We start from the raw sequence: 26,099 nt of genomic DNA on the forward strand, positions 1-26,099 counted from the left end.
AAATCCAACAATGAAGAAACCATCTTGTGTTCTAAATTCCTAAGACTTGGGATTTGTCATTAAAAAACAGGAGTTTGAAGTCTGATAGCTTTTTGGAATAGTGCTCCTATGTTCTGCGAATGAGCATGTGTGCTCAGTGCTCAAGAATCAGTACCATGTGACAACAAATATTATCCCAAGATCAGGCTTGTTTGTAAACCAGACAACACGTCACCCATGACAAAAAATATATTAAATATGTTTTAAGAGTATAAAAATATGATACCTCTTTAATCATTTTGACAATTTCAAACTCTGAAGTTGTGTGGAAATCATAGCCTTCTTTCCGGAGATACAGGCGCAGGAAGCGGGAGACGTCACGTCCAGCAATATCAATCCTCATGATAGAGTGAGGCATGGCAAAGCCTTCATAAATAGGAACTGCATGTGTAACACCATCTCCTGAATCCAAAACAACCCCAGTGGTTCTTCCAGTTGCATAACTGAAAAGAAAAGCAGACAAAATAAAGTTCTTCTCATTTATCGTAGTACAATGAAGATCAGCAACAATTTCAAGGTCTAACTCTCAACAATTTCCAATTTTCCACAAATACTGCAGTTTTTCTCAAGTTGTACTGAAAGCCTTACTTAATAGGTAACAGAAAAGTTCCCTTGTTATACTGGTATAATTCTTACCAATAACCATTTTAAAGTTACTTTTATTGTGCCCAACTGTCCATTGGAAGTAGAGTGTCGAGTACCTAATTATCAATGGATTAAAACCACCAATGAGTGGATTATTAATCAGCCAGACCAAGGTAAAGGGGCTTACAAGCCTATCTTGAAATGCCAGTAAAAACCCAGCCAGCTTTCCAGTAAATCACATCTACTACAACACAATTCATTACATATAGTGCCAAGTGTGTACATTTAAAACTCTTATGACACAGGTGCTTGGGCCTCAAGGCACAGTTAGGGTTAGAGTATAAAGTAGGCTTAGGTGTGGGAATAGGCTACAGAATAGGCTACGGATCAGGTTAGTGTTAGGGTTTAGGCTTCACGTTAGGTTAAGTGGTACAATTAGAGGAAGAGTAAGTGTTATGGGTGTTATGGGTTGGGTAAGGGTTAGGGTTCCGGTAAGAATGAAAAGTTACTTGAAACACCATTTCCCTTAGTGGCATGGCTTAAAGCCGATTAAGTGATACCATATGCTCCCAGCTTACCAGACAAATTTACAATAATCCTGTACCAGCTACAGCCATCTGGGGGTCATGTGAGAGCCCAGCTGTATGGTATGGCTAGAAACCAACGCAGAACAGCTTTATATAAACATGATTACATCCATGTAAAACCAGACCCAAAAGATATAACAGAGGCACCCAACAATGGTGACTCACACTGACAAAGCCGTCGGGCGTTAGCAAGTGACTCGCCAGATATGAAAGAATCAAGTGAAGCATTTTCTAAGGTAAGGAATCTATCACTAACGTGTCTCTTTCAGATACCTCTCTTAACATCAAGGGCTCGCTCTCTTTGTAGAGCAGAACAAAGAAATGGACATCATTTTGGAGGAATCTTCTCTGCAGGTGAACGGGGGGCAAGAAGGGTAAGAGAAGAGCCCCTTTTGCTATCCTGAACCACAAAACCTCAGCCCAGCAATGGTGCTATGCATTCTTTCCCTCACAGGCTGCAATTTTAAGCAGAAACAGTTAATTTTCTACACCTACAAGGATGAAAAATGTTTAAAAAAGGAGGACGCACTAGGATTTGGTCCTCACCAAACTAAGTTTCCTTCAGTGATCTGTTAAAACAAAAATTAGCAAAAGAGTCTTGACTATAGATCACATGGTCTTATGTCTGAATAAATTGTAAGGTAAATGTCAAGATAAGCATAACAACTCTGACCTATGAAAATATATCTGAGAGAAAAGATGAAAAAACAGAGCTGCACGCTCACAAGCCTACTCACAGAAAGGAAAAACAGAGGAACTAATTGTCACTATTATACATGCTGGAACTGTGAAGGTTCTTCGTCAGCCTGATTGTGACAGCAACAGGTTTTCAACTGCATTAGATAGTATACCTAAGTAAATAACTTCCTTTAATTACTTTTTCAATCTTTAGGTACAGAAAATGAAAAAGTAGTTTGTGAAGCAAGATTGCTAAGTCTGTCCTTACATACACTTCAAAAATCATTTAGACATTTAAAAATGTATCTTACACAGCTGTGTTTAAAGATAAAAAGTGAAAAGCAAATGTAATGGAGAGTCCATAAAGGCATTTTTATTGCTTTACATGAAGATTTTATTCCCTTGTTTTAACAGTGTTTTTTTGGATCCTACGTAGGTAAAGGTTGAAGTTAAATCAGGGTACAGAGGAGATATTATACAACGCTTAGGAATTTTAACATCATCATGGTTGAGAAATAGTGTTACTATCAATGTAGACCTATAATACAGTTTTACTCTTGTAGTCACTAGCAGTTAAATTAATTAGTTTCATAGCTGGTTGGTATAGCTCTAGGTCAGAAAAGTAGTTACAATGTAAGGGTCGGTTGGTGTAAAAGCATTCAAAGCAGTAACATTCAACTGTACTCCTGAACAGGATAGAATGCAATGAAAACGCCTACGCGGAATATCGAGTATTTGCCCCAAAAAAGCAGAAGCATACATTACCAAGTTGAACCAATATGTAAGACTCCCCATAACTATTCAGTAGTTCAACAATGTATCTCAATACTCATATATGCGTTAACCATCACTTAAACCCACATCCTATTACCCTGCTCTCCATCAGCTTCCCAGCCCTTTACATGTTACAGACCATTCTATTCTTTCTGTATGTATGCATTTAAGATCCATCTTGCGCAGTGTCTCTTTACTTTAAGTCTCACTTTATACATATTGAACTCATAGTATCTCTGTACTTCTAGATGCCCATCTACTCCTACTCCATATAACGTCTTCCATGTCTTTGCTATCTACCTCCTTAGCTTGTTAGGAGCATAGCCAAAGTTGCACGTTATTGAAGAACAATGTTTTCATTTGTATGCACCTGCTTCTTAAGCATACGCTGCTCAACACAATTGTCTCAGCCACTGCTGACACCTCGTAACTCATTGTGCAACACTGAAGGAGAGGAGCGAAACATTACAGGCAATTAGGGCATGCATACAAAGCAAACAAAAAAACACTAATTACCTTGCCATAAATGTCTGTGACAACTACGTCTTCAATACGATTCTCCAATGTACAAATTATTTACAAAGCAAACTTCACAGAGTTAGAAAATGTTTTTGAACTCAAAAATGTACATATTTAACTTAAAGATAATTCTGAAATTAACCTGTGCAGAAGAACTGAGCTTTCACTTTAAAACTTATATTTTGTTTATACATTTTTATGTTTTTAGTCATTACAGTACCCTGCTTTTTTATATCGCCAAAATCAATGCAACTTACTTGATTGACATTAGGAGGATAAAATGTTGAGTCAATCAAGGATACTTGCAGACTTCTACAGTTGATGCTTTAACAAACAGAGCTATATCACAAACTATTTGGAATGTTGTACCTTAAAATTACATTATAAATCTCTGCTTTAAAATGAAAGAGTACTATCAAAATGCTAAGACGTATTTGACTAAATTAGGAAAATAAAAGTTAGATATGCTGTGAAAAAACGGAATGAAATACTAACAGACTTAATACAGCTTGCATTGAGATGAAGAGAGCTGGGACATTGAAGGTTTCAAAGAAAACTTCAGCAGCTCGTTCTCGATTTTTCCTGGGATTCAATGGAGCCTCTGTGAGCAACACAGGATGCTAAGAAAAAATGAAAATGACAAGGAATATTAATGAACTCGGGCTTCGTTAACAAGAATAATACAGGCTCTGTTATCGACAGAAATACACTTTAAAATGCGGAAAAGGGCAAATCAGCTGCAGCGACAATTCCCCAGCTTTGGTGTCTTTTGTGAATTCAGGTGTTATGAATTATTCCTGGTCAGATGACTGGAAATCCTCAAAGGAGTCAAAAGATGTGACTATTAAAGATTCAGTGCCGGCGCAAGAATGTATCATGTGTTTCTATACCGTTGAGGGATTGTTATCGCCACAAAAGAAACCTAAACTAGAACATCTACATCGGATTGTTTTGCCCTGGTCCCTCGATTCAGAACCTGTTTGGACAGTGGGTCATATAAAACCTATGACTGTTCCAATTGATCGTACAGAGGATGCAGAAGAAAATGGTATCAGTGCGGATATCCCTGGATACGTTGTCTCTCCCTATACCCTGTGCTTCGGATGCATGTAGTATTCACAGTTGTTAACCTCTTCCTTGACCCCTGAGGAATCTTTGTCCACAGATTCACCTGCACTGTCCTTTCTCTCTCACATTTGTGCCTTCCTCTCAAAGTCCTACCTCTGTGCTTTCGCACCCCACTGCTCCTTCTGTTTCACACCTCTACTTTTTGGTGTCTCTCTCAGTTTCTATGTTCTCGCTCTAGTGCCTCTGTTTACCACTAAGCTAATGTTTTCACTGCAAATCTTTTACTTGCCATGTATTCTTCCAATTCCTTACTAGCTCATCAGCACCTCACTCTTTCCCTTTTCCTCCATTTCAATTAACCTCATCCTGCCCGTCTCTCTTGCTCTTTGCAGCCTTTAAGTGGGGGCACCCCTCCTGAGATCAAATAAGGTGTTAATTTATTTTATCAGATAGGGTTATAACCTTCAGCATCACATTTTTAAAAAGGATCTGAGCATTTCAAACTGCTTAGCAATGATGGGTGTTTAAGCGTCATTAACTATGTGGGGGGTGGAATCCGAAATGCCATGATCTGTGATAAATGTTGACTGTTCAAAAGGATAATTAACTGAATTATATATATTTTTTTGTGTTGTAAAGTAGATAAAACATACCCCCCTCAAAAGCTCACAATCATGACCAGTTGAAATTATGCTTTACTGTAATTGTGAAACTAATGTCACTCAAATGATAAAAACACATCAAAACAATAGCGTGCGACTGTATGAGATGGAGAAGCACAAGGCGGCTGTTCAGAAAAACAAGCACACAGTGACTCAAGAAAGATTATGTTATTTCACAAGCTAACCAAAAATGAAAGTTACTGAATGTAACACCATTCATTATTAATTAATGAACTATCCACACTCAAACCTGGTTAATTAAAAAAAACATATTCACCTCCTCTGAAAAGGTTTGAAGTTGGTCCTTGGAATACACATATTGCCATATCCGTTCCATATCGTTCCAGTCCTTCACTATCCCATGTTCCATTGGGTATCGGATTGACAACAGACCTCTATGTTCCTAAATGTAGGAAAAAGCAGAGAAGTAAATTCCTTGTGATTTCTGTACTTCTTATCCTTCTCTCTTTTTCAAAGCCTGGTAATTACCTGCGCTGTTGGAAAGAGCTGAAAATGTCTTAAATAAAAGGCTTGCACTTTAAAGAATTTTGGTGCACTCCATGCAAGGGTCCCCTGGAACAAAGACTCCCCATTGTGTGCGCTTCACCAACTATTAAACCCAGTCCCTACACGTTTCCCCGATATGCAAGATTGTAGCACCACATACAGTACAATAATAAATGGCTAAGCAGATGCTACGTAACATGAAGAGCAGTGACTTATAGATGCAGAATCACCATGAAGGTTATTTTTCCCTTACACTCCCATCTTGGTCACCCTCCTGCCTAACTATATGTGAACCTGCTTAAAGAGATCTTAATACTAGGAGTAGGCTAGAAAGTATAAGCTCAGTTGAGCCTTAAACAATGGTACTGCACAGAACTTTCAGGCAAAATGTGGTAAGGTTTGTGAAAGATGCATCCAAAGAGTAACGCATGTGGAGTGGCCAAAGTTTCTGTCCTACATATATTTGGAAGAGAAGGGTTTTTTAGAATACCATTAAGGACTAACACTTTTGTACCTAATTATTATCTATGGGATGTAACTGTAATGCGTGTAACATGGTTAATATAACGTTTTTAAAGTTGACATTAGTTTGCTTAGTCGAGCTCCAATTGTACTTTCCAAACTGTATGATGTGCAGAGTCAATTGCTATCATGTTTTCTCTTTCTCTGCACCAAAAATCCCCAAATGTGACCATCAGTATTTCACAAATTGTATGAAATTAAGTTAGCTTTACAGCCTTGCTTGCCCTGTATCAACTAAATGTTTCTCATACGTGTGCATAATGTTCCTGAAGGAAGAAAAGAACAACTGTACTCAATTGCAGTCCATTACTTTGACTGAACAGAGGTGTTGTTTATATCTTGAATATGTTTTTGTTTGTAGGGCAAAATACATGATTATTCGAAAGATGTAGAGTAAACGCCATCCCATGTGATGTGTTTTGTACTTTAATATTAGATAGCTCAATGTAATTTCTACATCACTCCACACTGACAGTACGATTTCTTGGTCTAAAAATATATAAAAACTCTCAAAGTGGGAGGCAAGTCAAACTCTTTCATGGTCCCCTTAGAGAGCAGAGACCAGGTAGTCTGTTTACTGATCTGAACTTGGAATATTTTTCATATTTCTATTCTCCTACTAAACTGAGTGGTCCATATGACAGAATGCTCTTTAACTCATTATTTGTTTTGCGCTAGACCATATTTGGCTCTGGCTACTGACTAATTTAAGGCTCAGTTTTCACTGCCAATTCTGATTTTACATTTATTTTGCATTTTGAATTGACTGACTAACCATTGTCTTTTGCCTTCTGTAATGATCTTTTCAATTTTAATAAACCTTCATGGTTTGTACTCTGAACCTTGTTTTGCGGATTTTCAAGTTTAGATTTTCTTATGCAAATTCTCTAGGTTTACATGAATTTATGTTTAGGGCTCTAATCTTTGAAGACTCGCACACAGCCACGATCTATCAATCACCCCTATTAATTCTGAGAGGCGCCAAAAGTTATTGGAAACGGGATGGTTTCAGCAAACTAGATGGTTTAGCAAATCGGTTGGTTACTACAAACTGAAGAAAATTTGTTGCAATTTGTAGTGCAAATCTTAATTGGAAAATTTGCATTCCCAAAGAATTGTTAAAGATTGGGAATCCAAACACTCCATAGTCAAAATTCCTGACATTGATAGTCTGGTCAAAGAATCATCTGAGTGTAACTAATGCTTGTTCTGTACTTCAGTGTGTGGTTTAATGGGTTTTCTTGCGGCAGCTGATGATTTCAGTGTGAGACAGATGTGTGAATTGCAGCGTTATGTTCAATTGTTGTTTTTGTAATTGTATTGTGCTGGCGGCTGAGGTTGACATTCGCATTGCACTGCAATGTTTTGCATGAATTGATGAAACTGTTTGCATTGGACTTTCCGTTATCCAGACGGTGCATCCTGTGAGTTGTAGTGGTGCATCCTGTGAGTTGTAGTCTACAGTTGTGTCTGACTGAAAGGTTTTGGGTGTAAAGACCGGTATCGTATGGTAATCTTAAGGCGTGTTCACTGTCAGTGAAACAAGTAATTGGACTCCCATTGAGAAACACTGCATTCTAGCAAAAGCAGCAATTGTTAAAGTTCGCTGGGTGCGTTTTTGACCATGATAGTTGAGACTAGGCATTTTGAACTCTCAGGTGTGGGATTCCATGCAGGAACACTTCAGGGCTGTTTATTCCCCTCTACAACTAAATATTTGTGCATCTTCCTGAATATTCTGTGTTCGGACGGAAGGTCCAGACCGACCGAAGAACTCCTGTTTGTAGCATCGAGAGTGATGGTGAGGTGGTCGTTCTGCCTCTACCACCTTTCAGTTACTTAGTGTTTGTTGAGCAATGTTGCACTGCGGCCGCCTCCGACCTTTTACCTTTGTTGTGTAGCTCTGTGTAAAACCTTCTGTACACAAGGCAAAACAATTCTTATTGCCAATGCCTATTTTAATGCATTATACGAGTGAGAGTGAGCCCTCAGAAAATACGGATGCAGAGTTTACTTTTGCTTTTTGTGATGAGCAGTTTTTGACATGAGGTAGACAGCTTTGTAAAATGTTAAAACATAGTTGACAAGTGGAGTCTGTCATGTTTAACACCTTCAGACAATTCTTGCACTTTAGCAGAACTTTGCACACTGAGGGTTTGAGACGATAATGAGTGTTGAAAGGAAAACTACGAGCCCCACAATGCAATACGCTATTGAAAAGTCAGGAATGGCTAATGCCCTAGTACATTGGGCACACATAAAATGCAAAAAAAAAACTTAGATCCCAAATGTAGTCCTTTTTTTTCTCTCCTGGTCAGTAATCACTGTTTTAACATCCCAGTAGGTTAGAGTGCAGATATAACATTTAAAATGCAAGCATCTTACTACTGATGGGCTAACGCCTTCATTTGAAATATTCTTGGACCTGGCTTACCCGCTCTACTCGAAACAAACAAAAATACCGTAATAGCATTGGCATAGGACTCACCTTTGGGACCTTATACGTGTTTAACCATGCAACAGTTAATGTTGTTGCGCCAAGTATATTGTGCTGCATACCTAAACAGTTATAAGGTCTCAAAAGCGAGACCTATTGGCTATGCCTATGCTTGGTTCATGTTATGTGCTGATTTATATATGTAATGTTGAGCTCTCAAACGTCCAACACAATATCAAACATAGAAGGGGGAAATGGGAACTAGAGATTCCGAACCTCGTGCTTCACAGTAGGGAAACAAATCAATAGAAAAAACAAGAGGGAGACAAATCAAAATAAATGAAAACACGACTAGCTTAACAATCATTTCTATCAGCAATGTTCAACAACTACGTTATGCAACAAATGTGGGAGTAAGAATAATAATGCAAAACAAGAGATGTACAGGATGGAGAATTGGAATAATTTAATGCAAACTGGTTCCCAAAAATATTGTGTCAAAACGTTTTGAGCTACTTTTTTGTTATATACGGAAGGCACCAATATTACCTCTGCCTTTGGTCCAATGAAGAGATCCCCTTCCAGGGCCCCAGCCATCACTCGAATGTGTTTTGGCCTTCCAACACTGTAAGTAATTTCAGAGTACAGTCATTATTCCTGCTAATACAACTTAATTCCTTAGCAATGGAAGTCTCATACTTCAATTTGCGTCACTATGAGTTTATTTACACTGTCACTCAGAAATATAAAGTTTTCAACACACGGTTAGGTTACATTAAGAGGTGCACCACACGTGCTAAATAAACACTTTGACTAAGAAATATGTTACATTCAGATAGGTACATTCCTGCCAGCCACTTCGCAGCATTCCAACACTTGTTGAGACTCACTGAGTCAAAAAGCTACCCTGGACTAGTGCTGCGAGAAATAATGCAGTTGTTCCACTTACATATCAACATGTTTACTGAAAGACAAGCTATCCTGACCCGCATCCCCTACATTAAATAAACATCAAATGACACATCAACAGCACAGAAGCTTTCACACTCAAGGGCGCCTTGAAAGCAACAAAGATTCGACGAATGATTAACTGCAAAAATGCCTCATTGTAACAAAAACTTCAAGAGTTTCTCCTTCATGAAAATACGGTCAATAGGAAGCAACTTTAACAAGAGAACCTAGGGTTTGTACACTAGCGTTATGTTATCTTGCTAGGGAGGCGAGAACTCGTACGACTGTGGCAAATCGGAAGGGAAAGTTTAGTGTTTACACACGTCCCAAAAATGCATATTACATATCCTCTTACGCAGATTTATACATCGTTTTCGCTCAAAAACAATTTAGCATTATTTAGCATTTAGGACATGGAAGTAACCTCGCTCGATCCCCATTTTTCTACAGGTTTATAGGAAGCGATGTAGGCTCGGTGAAAGATGTTTCACTGCGCAGAACAAAAAGAAAAAAACAAACACTGAAAATGCAATAGGTCTCGCCCTTGTTTAAGTTAAAGCAATTCTGTTTGTAATTAGGTGGCTTTTTAGCTTTGCTTTTATTAGTGTTTTTCAAACTTCCATGTACATAACATGCATATGTATACATATATGTATTCATGCATTTATATTTGTATTTAAATAGATATGAGGATCTATATATATATGTTTATATATGTATGCGCCAACTGGACAATACCAAGAACTACGAACTCTTACACAGGAATCCAACACAAGACTATATGGTTGAATTAGGCAAAAAACTGATTTCATGGAAAGAAGGAGGTCTTTTAACGGAAGAGGAAAGAAAGTTCCTCATGGTAGAATATCCAATCACCCCTACCATATATTTCCGCCCAAAGGTACATAAGACACTTAACAAACCCCCTGGACGACCAATCATATCCAGCTGTGGAAGTCTATATGAAAATATCTCTGTATACGTCGACCACTTCTTATCCCCAATTGTACCAACGTTAAGCTCATACCTCAAAGACACGGGGGACTTTCTGCGCATATTAATGGACACACAATGGCAGCTCACATACTTATTAGTGACAATAGATGTCATTTCATTATATAACTCAATCGAACACGAGATAGGTATAAAAGCCATTCAATACTTTTTGCAACAACGTCCCATCAATGAATTTGAACACTCAAAAATGTTGATAGAAATGATCAAATTATGTCTCTATAATAATGTATTTCTCTTCAACAAGAAAGTATATGTGCAAAAATGTGGAACGGCGATGGGAGTTTCCTTCTCTCCAAGCTACGCTAACCTCATGATGGGGTGGTGGGAGAGGAGTGTAGTTTGGAGAGAAGAAAATGACCATCACATGGCGAACGTAGCGCTATGGTTGCGCTTCATTGATGACCTCTTCCTGTTATGGAAGGGGACTGAATCAGAATTTCAGATTTTCTCCAATATACTGAATGACAATGATGTGGGCTTAAAATTTACTTATTCAATAAGCGACAAGGAGGTGGAACTTCTGGATACCAAAGTTTATGTGGGTGACAACAAAATACAAACAACTGTACACAGAAAGAAAACTGCCACCAATAGCCTACTACATGGTCAAAGCTTTCATCCTGAGAAACTTAAAAAAAGCATTCCATACGGAGAACTTCTCAGGATGAAGAGAAATTGCTCAGAGGACAGTGAAATGGAGAAGAAATTTACAGAAACTAAGAGGCGATTTGCACAACGGGGATATAAACATTCTGACATCCTGAGAGGAGAAGTGGAAGCCAGAAAAAAATCAAGGGCAGAAACCTTGCTAACAAAAGAAGAGAAAAACAGAAAACAAAATAAAGAAGAGACAAGAAACAAAGAGGAACCACCACGTATGATCATAACATACAACAAAGAAAGCTACAGAATCCAAAAGATCTTGACGAAGTATTGCCACATAATTCAAAAGGATCCTGATATAGGTAGGAATATAGGTGACCGGCCACTAATGACCTACAGGCGGGCACCTAACCTCTCGGATCATCTGGTGCGAAGCCACTTTGAGGTCAGGAAAGCTGACAATTGGCTAAATGACAAAAACAAGGGATTTACCAAATGCCATACTTGTAAGGCCTGCAAGATGGGAAAAAATGTGAAGAATTTGAAAGATCCAGCAGGTAAAAGTTTCATAATCAAGGACTATATCACCTGTGAGACCTCATATGTGGTATACATGCTCCAATGTAGCTGCGGAAAAAGATACATCGGCAGCACAACATGTCCGTTAAAGAAGAGAATTTTGGAACACACACGGGCAATACAAAACGGAGACCATTCTTACGCGATGGCAAAACATATTGCCAGCCACACCAACAAAACCTGGAAGGATATTCAATACTTTGGACTAGCTACAATACCACAACATGAACGAGGAGGTAACAGGAAACTCAAACTAAGAAGATTGGAATCAAAACTAATTATGAGATTCAAAACGAAACAGCCTGCAGGATTGAATGGGGACGAAGAACTTTATTTCCATCTTTAATTTGGAATATGCTACAAACGAAAATATTGAACCAACAGGAATGGCCTAAAGACTTTTATTTTGAATTTGAGAAACAAGGGAATAAGAACCATTGTGTACTAGAATTACTGACTTAGAACTTTCGTAAATGAACTATGAGACATGGACATTGACAGAGGCTATATAAAAGCAGTGGCAAGGGCACTCAGCCCTAGATAATAAATCACACTGTACACATGAATGTTATTGGTTGAAGATGAAACAACTACCAATGTATACGAAGAGGTTTATTTTATAGCCATATTTGTACAGTGACACACTGCTAAGCCGCGTTTTGACACATGAAAGGTCAATTTACGTTGCATAAAGGGACAATACACAGAAATAGGACACGCACATGCGCCAGACATAGCGATTAGAAGGGCACTCAGCCCACAATTGAACACGCATTGCAATCGTTTGTGAAAATCACTTGATTTGCAATCAAAATACACTAAACAGAATAAGGGTGGTGTAAGCGCTACAAATATACCGAGCGCGGTCAAAAGACATTATGAGAACAATAGGCGCAGACTTTGTATAAATGTCACTGAATAAAGTTACATACAAATTACCGTGTAAACCACATATCCCAGCATGCATCACTAATGTCTAAATCATATAAATACAGAAAGTGAAAAGGGACAATTGTATGAGACTGCCGTGAGAAGGAACAATATTTTCGAAACGCGTAGGCCATCACAGTGTGCGGAATAAACTAACTTAACTTACCAAGCGGAGTGCCAGAGTAATTATTCTCGTTGTGTGAAATATTTAAGAGACCCTGTCCTGGTCTCGACTCTGGCACCAACTCTGAGGTGCCACCTCTGCGTCAGGACAGCTCGTGTTGCGATATATATATATATATATATATATATATACACACACACACATATATATATATATATGTGCATATGTGTGCAGGTAGAGAGTGCGTAGTAGAGAGTGCATAGTAGAGTGAGTAATAGAGAGTAGAGTGAGTAGTAGAGAGTAGAGTGAGTAGTAGAGGAGAGTGAGTAGTAGAAAGTTGTAGAGTGAGTAGTAGAGAGTGAGTAGCAGAGAGTGAGTAGTGAAGAGTAGTAGAGAGTAGTAGAGTGAGTAGTAGAGAGTAGTAAAGAGAGAGTAGTAAAGAGTGAGTAGTAGAGTGAGTAGTAGAGAGTTGTAAAGAGAGTAGAGAGTGAGTAGTAGATTGAGTGGTAGAGAGTAGTAGAGAGTGAGTAATAGAGAGTGAGTAGTAGAGAGTGAGTAGTAGAGAGCAGTAGAGTATAGAGAGAGTAGAGTAGTAGAGAGAGTAGAGTAGTAGAGAGTGAGTAGTGTAGAGAGTAGTAGAGAGTGAGCAGTAGAGAGTGAGTTGTACAGAGGAGTAGAGAGTGAGTAGTAGAGAGTGATTAGTAGAGAGTAGTAGAGTAGTAGAGAGAGTAGTAAAGAGTAGTAGAGAGGCAGTAGTAGAGAGGGAGTGGTAGAGAGTGGTAGTAAAGAGTAGTAGAGAGTGAGTAGTAGAGAGTGAGTGGTAGAAAGAAGTAGAGAGTGAGTGGTAGAAAGAAGTAGAGAGTGAGTAGTAGAGAGTGAGTAATAGAGTAGTAGAGTGAGTAGTAGAGAGTGAAAAGTAGTGAGTAGTATTCCTTTTTACGTCAAAATTCTCATGGTTTGGGGCGTGGCTTAGCCAGCGATCATGGCGGTCGTGTAGAGCGTGAGCTCCGACCAGCCTGCAACTATCCTGCTCGTCCATCCTGGCCCTGTGCATCCCTGAGGGCACCCAACGTTGCAGTGCACTACCATACTCCGGGGGTATCATCCGGCGGCGGCTGTGGTCCGTGGCGGCTCTGTGGGGCGCGCGGCAGCCCAGCGAGGCGGAGGGGCCTGCGAGGTCCGGCTGGGACTGTAGCCGGGGCCTCGATTTTGGCGCAGCCCAGGCCGGGCGTACTTGGACGGCGGCGCCGCAGGTTGGAGAGGCAGCTGTGGGCGGAGCGCGGCTCGCTCGAGGAGAAGCGGAGCGGAGCGTGCTTAGACCCCGGGGCTGGCGGGCTCGGGATCGCCCCTGGGGAGCAGGAAAAGGAGCTGCGGGGCAGCAGAAGGGCCAGATCCCTGGGCGGCCGGCGGGAGCAGCCGCCATTTTGGGACCTCCCTGCACCCTTGTGTGGGACTGCAGAACAGCAGCAGCCAGGTGGCTTTACCAATCGGCAAAGGGCACCCTGTGGAGGTGGAGGGTGTCGGGGGCCCAGATGCAAGTGGCCCGGCTTGGCAGGAGTGATCCGGGGTGCCTGGCTGCACCGTGAACCCTGCGATGAGTGGAGTGTGCCTGGAGGAGGTCGGGGGGCGCATCGCCCCCCCCCCCCACTTTTTTTGTACGTCACGGCCGGCGTGGTCCTGCTGGGCTGTGGCCCCTGGAGGTTGGGGAGTTCGGGGGCTAGATCGAGCCCCGGTGGGAGTCACGTGTTGGCCCTTGAGGCCAGTGGAGAGGCGTCCGTGCTGGGGACCCCCCTGGTGCTGCTTTGGGGCCAGCGGCGACCCTATTGGACTGTGACCTGGTTGGGGCCCCGTGGATCGGCGGTGTGGACGCTGCCCGCTGGCGGACTTGCACGTGATTGACCACCTGTGGTGAGCGGTGGGATTGGGGGCACTGGGGTCTCTACCCCCCACTTCCGCCTTCCCTAGCTTGGATTATGATCTCTGCTCCCTAGGTGAGAGGTTCGGGGGTCAGGTCGGACCCCGAAGGTGGTCAGTGGTGCCCCGTGCACGGGGCTGGAATGGTGCCTGGGTATTTGCCTTCTTGAGCTGGCGCGGTGGTGGCCTGGTGCCTCGCCCAGCAACTCTTCTCCTGCCTTTACTCCCTGAAGAGCCGCGCGAGTTGGCCCGTGGGCGGTGGTGGTGGATCGGTCGGCCTGCCTGGACCTCTTCTGATCCGCGGATCCCGGATAGCGACTGTCCCTGGTGCAGAGGGGCCTGCGCCTGGTCTCGCCTGCTGCGGCCGCCATGACGCGGGGCCACGCGGGTGGTGGCCACTCCAAGCAGGGGACACTAGACAAATTCACTGAAGCCGGCTCGGCGACTGGCGCTGCAGGTTCGCAGGCTCCGGCCCCGGATAATGCGGCGCTGTTAGCTGCGATTACACAGTCCAGGGACATGTTGGATGTTAAGATCGGGGCAGTTGGGGTGGATGTCACGCTGCTCCGCCAAGACCTGCGGAACGCAGTTGAAAGGATCACCGGTGCGGAGACTCGCATCTCCGAAGTGGAGGACGATGTATCCGTTCTAAAGAAAAAGATGGCGGCGATGGAGAAACTACAGAAGGGCCTGGCCATGCGGGTGGAAGCTGCAGAAGGGCGGGCACAGCGGAATAACCTACGCTTTGTGGGGTTTCCGGAGGGCTGCGAGGGGGACAATGTGGAACGCTTCTTGGCCCAGTGGCTGGAGGGCTGGTTCCCCCAGACGTTCTCTCCCGCTGCTTCGTTGTGGAGCGGGCCCATCGGGCCCTTATGCAGAAGCCCCCTGTTGGTTCACGTCCGAGGCCGATAATCGCCAAGTTCTTAAACTACTCCGCCCGGGAAGCTATTTTGAGACAGGTGAGAGTGAAGGCCCCGCTTATGCTTGGCAATGATACTATCCTTATTTTCCCAGACTACACGAGGATGGTCCAGCAACAGAGGCAATCATTTCTAGCAGCCAAGGCCAGTCTCCGCGGACTCAAGCTTCAATACGCCTTGCTCTACCCAGCGAGTCTGCGAGTTATTTACAAGTCCAGCACGCTGTTCTTTGACTCCCCGGAGGAAGTGTTTCAATGGACAGATGAGACAGTGAAAATCAGGGTTAATGAGCCCCCGGGTGGTGAATCCAACTCTTCCTCGAGTGGAGTGGTCGGTGAGGGACTGAGAAGTCAACGGAGGCGTCGTAGAAGATCGGGGTCTGGCCATGCATCTCGTGCAGGATCTGCATCTCCGCAGCCCGGTCTGGAGCAGGGGCTGCCAAGTGTGGTGAAATGAGGACTGCGACTCTCACAGTGAACCCTATGTTTGCTCTCGGGATGTTCAGGTGCACTGTATTGGGCTGGACACCTGCCCTGTAAGAGTGGGTGGGTAGGGGTGGTGACTCCCTAGTTATGGGGTATGTTCAGGGGATCCATTGGAGGGGGTGGCTCTCGGTCCCCCGTTGGGGGCCAGGCCGCGATCCGACCGCGACAGGTGCTTCCATGTTGGGAGGTGCGGGGTGGGGGGAGGTGTTGGTGGTTGGGTTGAGGTGGGGGGTTTCGGTTGCGCTTATTTTGCTGCTGTCTGTATACTGCACTGTTTGCATGCTGGTCCTTCGGGCCATCTGTAGCACATACAGTACTTTCTTCAAATGTCAACTGTTAATGACGTGGGGCGGGTATCTCCAAGCACACTACGTATCCTGAGTTGGAATGTGCGGGGGAACTAGACAAAGTGAAACGGGGGGCGGTTCTCCGGTATGCCTAGAGGGCCGGGGTAGATGCTCTGCTGCTACAGGAGACCCACCTATTAGGCACAAAAGCGCTCTACCTACAACGCTTTGGGTATACCTATGTTTATCATTCGGGGTTCACGAGGGGCTCCCGGGGGGTTGCCGTCCTCATAAATCGTAGGGTTTCCTTTACACACGAACAGAGTTTGTCCGACCCTCAGGGCAGGTACATCTTTGTACAGGGGAGGGTTGGGGGCGACAAGTTGACACTTGGTAGTATATATGCCCCGCCGCTGTTGCAGTGGCCCCTGGTGGAGAAGACCATGTCTCTCTGGAGTGTAATGCCGGACACCCTTACCATAGTTGGGGGGATTGGAATGACGTGATGGACTTACGCATAGATCGGTGGCAGAGGGGAGCGACTGACGCGGGTGTTGACGTGGAGGGACCCCCACCAAGCTCCGTGCCCTAGCCACGGGACTTGACTGGACAGATGTCTGGAGATATAGACATGGCGTACGCCGAGAGTACACCTATTTCTCCCCGGTGCATGGCTCGTTATCCAGGCTGGACTACTTGTTTGTACCCAGGGGACTGGCCCAGAGGATAGTGTCATCGGACATCTTACCGAGGGCTCTGTCCGATCACTCACCGGTGGCACTCACTTTTCGTGTAGGTCCAGCCAGGCACCAGTTCCGATGGCGCATGTCTGGATGGCATTTGCTACAGACTGAGTATAGGGAGCATATGACTCGGGAAATTGACCATTACCTGACTGCCAATCACGACTCTGTTGATTCCCCGACGACCCTTTGGGAGGCCCTTAAACCTACCTTGCGTGGGGTGGATATCTCCTGGTGCGCGGCGTCCCGGGTGGAAAGGCGGCGGGACCTGGTGCGGCGGGAGGCGGAGTTGGAGGTTTTGGAACGCAGGAGCAGGGAGGAGAGTGGTAGATCTATTGGGTGGCAACTAGTCCTGGCACAGCAGCAGTACGCAGCGGTCCTGCTTGATGAGGCACGACAGGCCTGGCTGGCTACCCGTAGTCGGGTGTACCAATGGGGAGACAAATCCTGTAAGATGCTGCACCGCCAGTGTCAGGGCGCTCTTCACGCCCAGCCGCTAACCCAGTTGTTGGACTCGGTGGGATCGCCGGTCTCGGAGCCCCCTGCTATCGCGGAGAGCTTTGCCGCCTACTACGAGGGGCTATATGCACCTCGGGAGTGTTTGCCGGCGAGGTCGTTCAGCGGTTCATAGATGACCTTCCCCGCGGTCGGTCCCTGACAAGGACCGGGACCTACTGGACAAGCCTTTCACGGATGAGGAGCTGAGCGTGGCCCTGGGTGAGCTTCGCCACGGTAAGGCGCTGGGCCCCAACGGGTTCCCCTGTGAATTCTTCAAGAGATTTCATGTGCAGCTGGGCCCTCGCCTGCGTCCGGTGATCGAGGAGGCGCGGGAGGGTGGAGTGCTCCCCCCAGACTGGAGGCACGCCGAGGTAGTGGTCTTTCTGAAGCCGGGTCGCCCCCCAGAGAGCCACGCGTCCTACCACCCAATATCGCTACTTAACACGGAGGCCAAGTTTTTGGACAAAGCCCTGGCTAACAGGCTTAAGCCCTACATTGCCGATCTGGTTCATCCGGACCAGGCGGGCTTCATGCCCCGGAGGGCGACCCGGCACAACATCAGGCACGCCCAGGTGGCGATCTCTGCCTGGAGGAGTCTGGGTGAGCAGACTGCATTATTCTTGGCGGATATGGATCGTGCCTTTGACTCATTAAGCTGGACGTACTTATTTGCCCTGCTACGGCGCCTCAACTTGGGTCCTCACTTTTTGGCCTACGTACAGCTGTTATACACCGACCTCACTGCCTCCGTGCACGTTGGGGGGGCGGTCTCTCGGTCCTTTTCGGTTTGGAGGGGTACGCGACAGGGGTGTCCCCTCTCCCCATACCTGTTTGCACTTGCTATGGAGCCTTTAGCTGCGTGGGTGCGCATAGACGCCCAGCTCAAGGGCTTTCGGTGGTCCCCGGGTCTTACCGCCAAAATAGCATTATACGCAGATGATGTGCTCTTCTTCCTCACGGACCTCGATCGGTCGGGACGCGGCTGCTGCGCATCTTGCAGATTTTCGGTGAATCCTCTGGCCTGTATGTGAACCCGGGTATATCCACCTTTTGGGTACTGGGCGAAGGGCGGCCGGTTGGTGAATGGGCGGCGGACCTGCAGATGGCTTCCGGGGGAATGAATGTACCTGGGAGTCTACTTGTCGGAGAGTGCGGGCGTCTCCCGGGATCATAACCTTACTCCGGTTTGGGATCGCACACGGGAGGATCTGAAGGTGTGGTCCCGTATGCCACTGTCCATCTATGGGAGGTCGGCCATATTCAAAATGGTGGCGCTCCCACGGCTTGTGTACCATCTACAGAACCATCCATATCCTATTCCGCCTCGCTGGTTTCAGCAAGTCAACTCAGCGCTGGGCGGGTTCCTGTGAGAGGGGGGACTGTACCAGTTGCGCTGCGGACGTGCTTCATGTCCACTTACACGGGGGACCTTGCCACATCGGATGTACTTTCGTACTACCAAGCAGCACATTTGTTGGTCCTCAATGATTGGTGGCATGGGGACAGAGGCGATCCAGCCTATGCGGTGGAGCGCCACCTGATGGGCTCATCGTCCATGAATGCTTTACTCTACTCGGCGCCGCTTCGACGAGGTCTTCCATCCGCCACGCAAGTGGTCTTCTCTGTCTGGCGGCAGGCGCTGCGTAGGATGGGATGCTGGAATGTACTCACTCGGGAAACTCCTCTCTGGCACAACGGCCGCCTGCCCCGAGACCCTTAGGGGTTTCGGGGGGTGGGACGCAATAGGCATCTCCTCCTTGGGAGATGTGATGTCGGGCAATACCCTGAAGTCTTTCCAAGACCTGCAGGATGAATTTGGGATGCCCCGCTCCCAATTCTTTCGGTACCGTCAACTTCGACATGCGCTGACACCATATCGGACTGACATTGATCTTCTCCCTGACTTAAGCCCACTCGAGGCCAAACTGTTTATGGGGAACTGCCGGACAAAAAACTTTCCCGTATATACCAGTCCCTGGTGCAACATTGTTCCCCTGACCTACAGAGACTGTGGGCAGCGTGGGTGGGGGATGTGGGGGAGCTGGAAGAGGAAGAATGGATGGAGGCCCTAGCGAGTCCTAGGGGGGCGGCGATCTCCACACGCCTGAGGCTCATACAATTCAAATACCTGCACCGCACCTACTTCACCAGGGAGCGTCTATGGAGCGTCTATGGAGGGCGGGTATGATAGGTTCTCCTGATTGCCTACGGTGCGGGTCGGAGGTTGGCACACTCCTACACACCACATGGGGGTGCTCGGCGCTGCATAGGTTCTGGACTGAGGTATTTCGATGCTTATCAGAGGTACTTGCCTGGGAGATGCATAGAGATCCGAAACTGGCCTTATTACATATTATGGAGGGGTGGGGGGCAACCACTGTAAACGTCATCTATTGTTGCTTGGTCTAACCTTGGCTAAACGGGACATTGCTAGGGCCTGGAAGGCACCTCTGGCCCCACCCCTGGCTGCTTGGAAGAACGGCATGGACTTTTGCATGGGGCTGGAGCAGCCCATCTTTCTGGCCAGGGGATGCCCCCGCAAGCACTTCCGGATTTGGAAAAAGTGGGCCGATTACAGGGAGTTGGACTTGGTTGCCCCACCGGAGAGTGATACCCTTCCGACAACTTAACTGATGGGGGTTGCTGGGGTACATCTGTGGTGCTCTGATGGAAGTGGCGTGTATTCACTGTTTACATTACTTTTTCTTTGCAATGTAGTGTACGATAGCAGCGCAACCTGGGGGGGAGGGATTGGGTGGGAGGGGGTGTTTGCGTTTCATGAAAATGTCTAATGATGTTATACTTGCTTCATTGCTGTGTGCAATAGACTCCGGAGCTCGGGGCTATGCATTTGTATTTGTGCAGACGAATAAAATCTGTTTTAAAAAAAAAAAATTCTCATGGTTTTTGCAGCACTGGGGCAGGTGGTCGTGGTGATGCGGGGCGTGCAGCTGTCTCACCCGCCCCTCCCTCTGCCCGTCCTGGCTACCATCTCCTGGAACAGGAAGTGCCCGGAATAAGAGGTATTTTGGGATTTGCTAATTACAGCTCCTGGATATCTGACCCGTGGTGTCACAGAATGAGCAAGGGTTGATGGGAGAGAGCTGCGGTGCTTAATGTGAACTGCCTCCTCTTCCCACCTCATTTCCTTACTTGTTCCAAGGCCTCCCTTGTGCCTGTGGTTATGCTTCCAAATACGTATGCAGAGGTCTCCGCTGTGCCTGTGTTTAGTTCTATAGTATACCCTCGGCAGAACTTCCCCGTTCCCCTGTTCCTCCTGTACTGTAGCTTCCGCTGTACCCGTAACTGGCTCGTCGGTGCTAGTCTTTGTTGTCTGCAAGTGTGCCTGTCCTTTCCTGTACCATGCCGTTCCTTGCCTCTCCTCTGTACCTGTGTATGTTGTCCACCTCCATATGGGTGTCTTATTATCTGCTACGTCACGGTCTTCCTCAATGCAATGCCAAACTATCTTGTGCGCCTGTGTCTGAGCCTCCTCTGTAACCGAGAGGCCTTCTGTGTGCCCATGCGGAGCACTCCGTGTACCTATGCTAGCCGTCTGCCATGCGGAGTGCGCTTTGAATCTATGCCGGAGAGTTCCTGTACCTCTATGCCAGCTCCCTGCCTCCTTGTGCCAGCGCCCTCTAAGTCCCTGAGTCCGGCCCTCTAATGTGCCAATGCTAGGGGCGGTGCCAGCAGTGTAGAGAGTACGGGTCAGAGCTTTTAACCCAGAGGTCCCGTTTTCGACTTTTCTTTCCCCACGCCACCAGGGGTTTTGCCCGAGTGAAAGGCAGAGATCTCCCAGCTGCTGCTGGCTATGGGGTGTCTCAGAGGAAGTGGCCTGCCTGCCTGTCATGGTTAAAGGCAATCCTGTCTGGTTTGTGGCGGTTATCCCTTTCAGAGTTCATAGCCCTTTACTGTTCTGAAGTGACCTGGTACGAGGAAGGGAGGGAAGTCAGTTCAGAGGCCATGTCTAAAGATTGACGAAGTGCACCATTTTTAGCTGGGTCTATTGTCTACAGTAATTCCAAAATGAAGATATGGATCAGTGTGAAAAATAAAAACCATTCTTATTTAAAGCCCTCCCGGGTGCACGTTTAAAAATAGAACCGTGTCTACTTTCATATTTGTGTTCTGCCATTGTCTTTGACTTGTATGTTGCACATAGCAATCTCCGGTGCTACGCATTACTACTCTTAGTGTGGGGTTAAAGCGCAAATAACTTATCTGAGAAGCTCACCCTAACGTCCCTGTAACTTCAGCCCCCTCACTCTAAATACACACAGGAGGCTGTTTTCACGTGTCATGTTTAGTATCCACCACCACAAAGCATGCTGAATATTGTAGTCTCCTGCATGAGATGAGGAATATAGAACTACAAATCCCGGCATGTTTACTGCACACGCGGGCCAGCTTTTAACGTTAAAAGTAAAGCGCGGGTGCCGCAATTATAGCAAAAGTAAAGAAATAGATGTTTTTCTATTTCTTTACTTTTGGTATAATCGCGGCACCCGCGCTTTATTTTTAATGTTATATGTAAAGCGCGGGTGCCGCGATTATTCCAGAAGTAAAGAAATAGACAAAACCATCTATTTCTTTACTTTTGCTATAATCGCGGCACCCGCGCTATACTTTTAATGTTAAAAAGTAAACCGCGATTATAGAATAAGTCCAAGTGGGATGGCCAAAAAAGAGAAAAGTCTACGTCACACAGACCTCTTTCCCAATGGCTGGCCACCGTTTAGCATAAACAGTGACACCGGTCAATGGGAAAGAGGGGCGGGGCTTAAAGCCTGATACATGAAAGCCCTCTAAAACATAAAATCTCGCAGCGAGCCTGCGCATGTGCCCAGCCCACGCAGGCGAGACCTAAAAATATAGATAGCTACAGATTCTGTTTATTTGGAGGAGCAAGAGGGGGTTATGTGAGACAGGTCTTATTTGAATCGGAAAATGTACAGTTGCAGCATGGATGAGAGAAGAAATGAGCACATGATTTCTACAAGTTGGCAAACATGTGTACATCAATCTGTAGGACTGCCCAAACGTCAAACGAATGGGTCAAATTGACATGTGCAAACATACATAATGGTCAATGTATTTTCACAAACATACAGCAATAAATGGGCGCCTAACTGGGACTCAGCTATGAGTGATTTAGTAAACTATAATGTTGGTCCATGTGTAATAAGAAACTAGGCCATATGATGGGTGTAAATGATAATTGACTTGCATGTGCCTTATGCCGCAACCTATGCTCCAACCGCATGCGTCAAAAATTAAAGACAAGGCATTAACCTTTGATGTAAAACAGGAGAAATAAAGAGATGCTCATCTAGTGGCAGCATTATGCAACGTTTAGGCAGAAAACCTGGGATAAATCCCCACTTCCCTGATTGACTAATTGGTGTGTTCCTACGCAAATCTAGCTCTTGTGCTTGATTTAATAGCCTGTAATGATTTTCCACGTATAATAATAATCTCAATCACATACAGGGTGGTAATGACAATTGACTTGCCTCTTAGTTCATTAATAGCATTGTTGTCAGGGCAGGGGGCAAGGATGCTTCTTAGTTCATACTAAATTCAAGCTACAACTTCTAGTAAATGCCTGTCAATGCAGTGATATAATCTAAAATATTATGGTAAACTTTTTCTGCATTTTAACAAAATACACTTTTGTGAATTGTGAAACGACTTTGTGAAACGACTTTGAATATTTTGTTGCATGAATTACTTGTCAGTTTAATGGCTCAGCTGGTCTACTGGTTCTCCATGTTAATTTGTTCACTCACCTACTTCTGAAGAAGCTGGAGTCTGAAAGCAAGGCTGGGGCCTGGGTGACTGTAGTGGTAACCTTTGGAGTTGGAAACATTTCCTTGGATTCAGGCCACATGCCAATCATTGTAGCATTACAGGAGCACCATTTCGCCCAAAGATAAGACGCAGTATTTCTTTTGCAGTAGGATAGGGAGAAGTCAGGCTAGGTTAGTAGCATTTACCAAGAGCTGGAACAAAAACCTAGATACAGCAGATTTCATTCCGCCAGTAATCCCCATCAGGCTTCTTTCTTTCTCTTTCTGTCAGTGTACGCTCCTGTTCCAATAGAAGGCAAGGCGCAAGAGGGCTAACCCAGGTGCAAGGGCTCGGCAATAAAATGACCAACATTCTGGCTACTCAACTTTTCAAATGGTGTGCAACTAATGTGGATCTTCCAGAACCTGCAGAGCAGCATTCTGAGAGAATCGCATGGTGGAAATTTTTCTACGTGTTTCCTGCTGGTTTTTTCGAGGCTGCTGGTGCTGGGCAAGCTGTGAAAAACGGTTTTCCAGACTTGCTGCTGCCCTGTGAGTGATTCTTACAGCTGTGTTCGAAATGGTAAACATTATTCCAAGATCACAAACTGGAGGTCAAGGTGTGCAGCAGTGATGGAATTTCCAACTGCCACAAAGGAACTAGCAACGAAGAAAAACATGACAGTAAATCTGTTCTGGTTTAATACGTTGCAATGGCTGCATTTTAAAACGTCTAATGGGGTTAAGGTACTGTAGTATTGGGCAATCATAAGAATAAGACGTCTTCAGATGGAGATCTAAGTTACATACGTATAAGAACCACGACCACCTGTGCCTGCCTGGATGAACAGCCAGCTATCAAGTGACTCTTACCTAGCACCCAAAGGTGAACAATCTAAAACCATGGAATGAACACCACATCATAAGATTCTAATACTATGATGTGGCCAAAGAAATATGCATAAACCTAGAAGAAATATAAGCAGTAAACCCCAGTCCACTACAGGCACCTGCTGCAGAGATCTTTGTGTGTCCAGTAAAGCTCAAGGAATAATAAAAGTATTAAGTTAACTCTGGTGGTGAATGCACTACTTGCTGGAGAGATCTGTATTTTGACTAGTCACAGTTTTGACTCATAGTAGCACAGAGAGTTAATGTGTCTCCTGCAAAGATAGGTGAGTGTTTTTAACGCCGAGATTCTTTTGTTACTTGCAGTTCATAAACTGAAATCCTTCTACTATACCACAGTGACGTATGAACAAGCATAAAGGAACTGCATGAAAACTGCAAGACATGGGTTTCAGACCAGAGCTACTGGATCTATGCAATTCTGCTGTGTTTTCTGCCTAATAATGGATTTGCCGCACTTGCCACATAATCCATTTGCTGCATAGTCTGTAGATTTTAACAAAACTCACAAAAAGTGTAGCATTTTCTTGCCACATAATTTAGTAAACACTTCCACATACTGTGATCCTCTCCTGCCTCATAAATCCTGTGGCCCTGGTTTAGACATTATTGTTTTTTCCCATCTGTTATTTTAAAGGTGCTAAAAGGGATTTCTTTGGGTAATAATAATGTCTTATTAGTACAGACCACCTCAGGCACTGTATGCAATGAACTCTTAGCATACAATGCCTAATGGTAAGGAAGATATGTGGCTCCTACAACTTGTAACCTTCATTGCCTCATGTAACACTTCCTGTACGTTGATTGGCACACTAGTATGATTTATTGTCAAAGTACACGTATGATGTAAAGAGCTCAGACAACCAAAAATGGGACGTTTAGCACTATATAAGAATTATATTAACAAAATGTGTGGTATTTAAATTATTCATGTAATTACTCGTACAGACGAATGCACGTTATATTATTTCAGTGCATTCAAATATCATACACATGGATTGAACAAAGTCAAAAGCTTGCCTCCAAATCGCAGTTTCTCTTAAGTATTTTTTTTTTATTTCAAAGCATTTTATTGAGTTTTTCATACAGGTAAAATCGCTTTTCTGTTACAGGGTACAAGTCAATCTTGGTTATAGCTGTTTGGTTACAGGTAGGTGATATACATGTTAGACTGTACCCCATTCTGATGTCTTGTTAGAAGATTCAGGACAGCTGAAAGAGAAGGAGAGAATAGAGAAGAGAGGGAGAAGATAGCTACAAGAAAACTACTTTCGCAATGGCCTAAATCCCAGAAAAAATGTTGGCTTCTTCACAAGACCTACTGGACCCCGGGATGGCTAGCTGCGATAGGTCTCAGGGAAAATGACACTTGCTGGAATTGCGACAGTGAAAAGGGAGACCTAGCCCACCTCATCTTCTACTGCGCCAAAATAAAACATTTCTGGGACAAAATCTTCATTTTCATAAAAAAAGCGATGGGGTGCACACTGAAGCCAGAGTTCTCTACCCTTACCACCGCATTCATGACCACGACACTTGACTCGCAACACAACAGGGATCTACTAGACCTACTATTGACCTCAGCAGTAACAAGCATTTACAATTCAATGGTTTCGCCTTTTGAAAAGTTTGAGCTATTGGCATTGTAAATGACAAAATTTGTATTTATGTGTTGGTTTTGAAAACAGATAAATAAATGGCATTGTCATTTACAATGCCAATAGTTTAATCTTGCGCAGCTTTCGACAGGCGAAACGTAAAAATGTCTGATACTCATCTAAACTGCTCTAATGCCCCTACGCCAAGACCGTGCTATATGAAACTGCAAAATAATACAAATAAATACAAAATATATGAAGTTGTTTGGATTTGAATTATTGAGTAATTGAATGGTATGGGGAGAAACAAAATGAGATTAAGTGAAAATGGAGACTATCGACAGAAGGCTCTAAACATCACATGTAACATC

The 26,099-nt window shown here is 44.8% G+C and overlaps 1 protein-coding gene across 1 annotated transcript in view; it reads right to left on the reverse strand.

Annotated features, from left to right (window-relative positions):
* ACTR1A (actin related protein 1A) overlaps nt 1-26,099 on the reverse strand; it is a 262,729-nt gene that overhangs the window by 193,063 nt on the left and 43,567 nt on the right. The window contains exons 3-6 of the mRNA XM_078643654.1: nt 8,928-9,003; nt 5,190-5,315; nt 3,678-3,802; nt 266-482 (exon numbers count right to left, since the gene is read on the reverse strand). Of these exons, the coding sequence (XP_078499780.1) occupies nt 266-482; nt 3,678-3,802; nt 5,190-5,315; nt 8,928-9,003 (544 nt within the window). The remainder of the gene's footprint in view (nt 1-265; nt 483-3,677; nt 3,803-5,189; nt 5,316-8,927; nt 9,004-26,099) is intronic.

The sequence above is a fragment of the Lissotriton helveticus genome, chromosome 5_1, assembly GCF_964261635.1.
Source record: "Lissotriton helveticus chromosome 5_1, aLisHel1.1, whole genome shotgun sequence".
Lineage (NCBI taxonomy): Eukaryota > Metazoa > Chordata > Amphibia > Caudata > Salamandridae > Lissotriton > Lissotriton helveticus.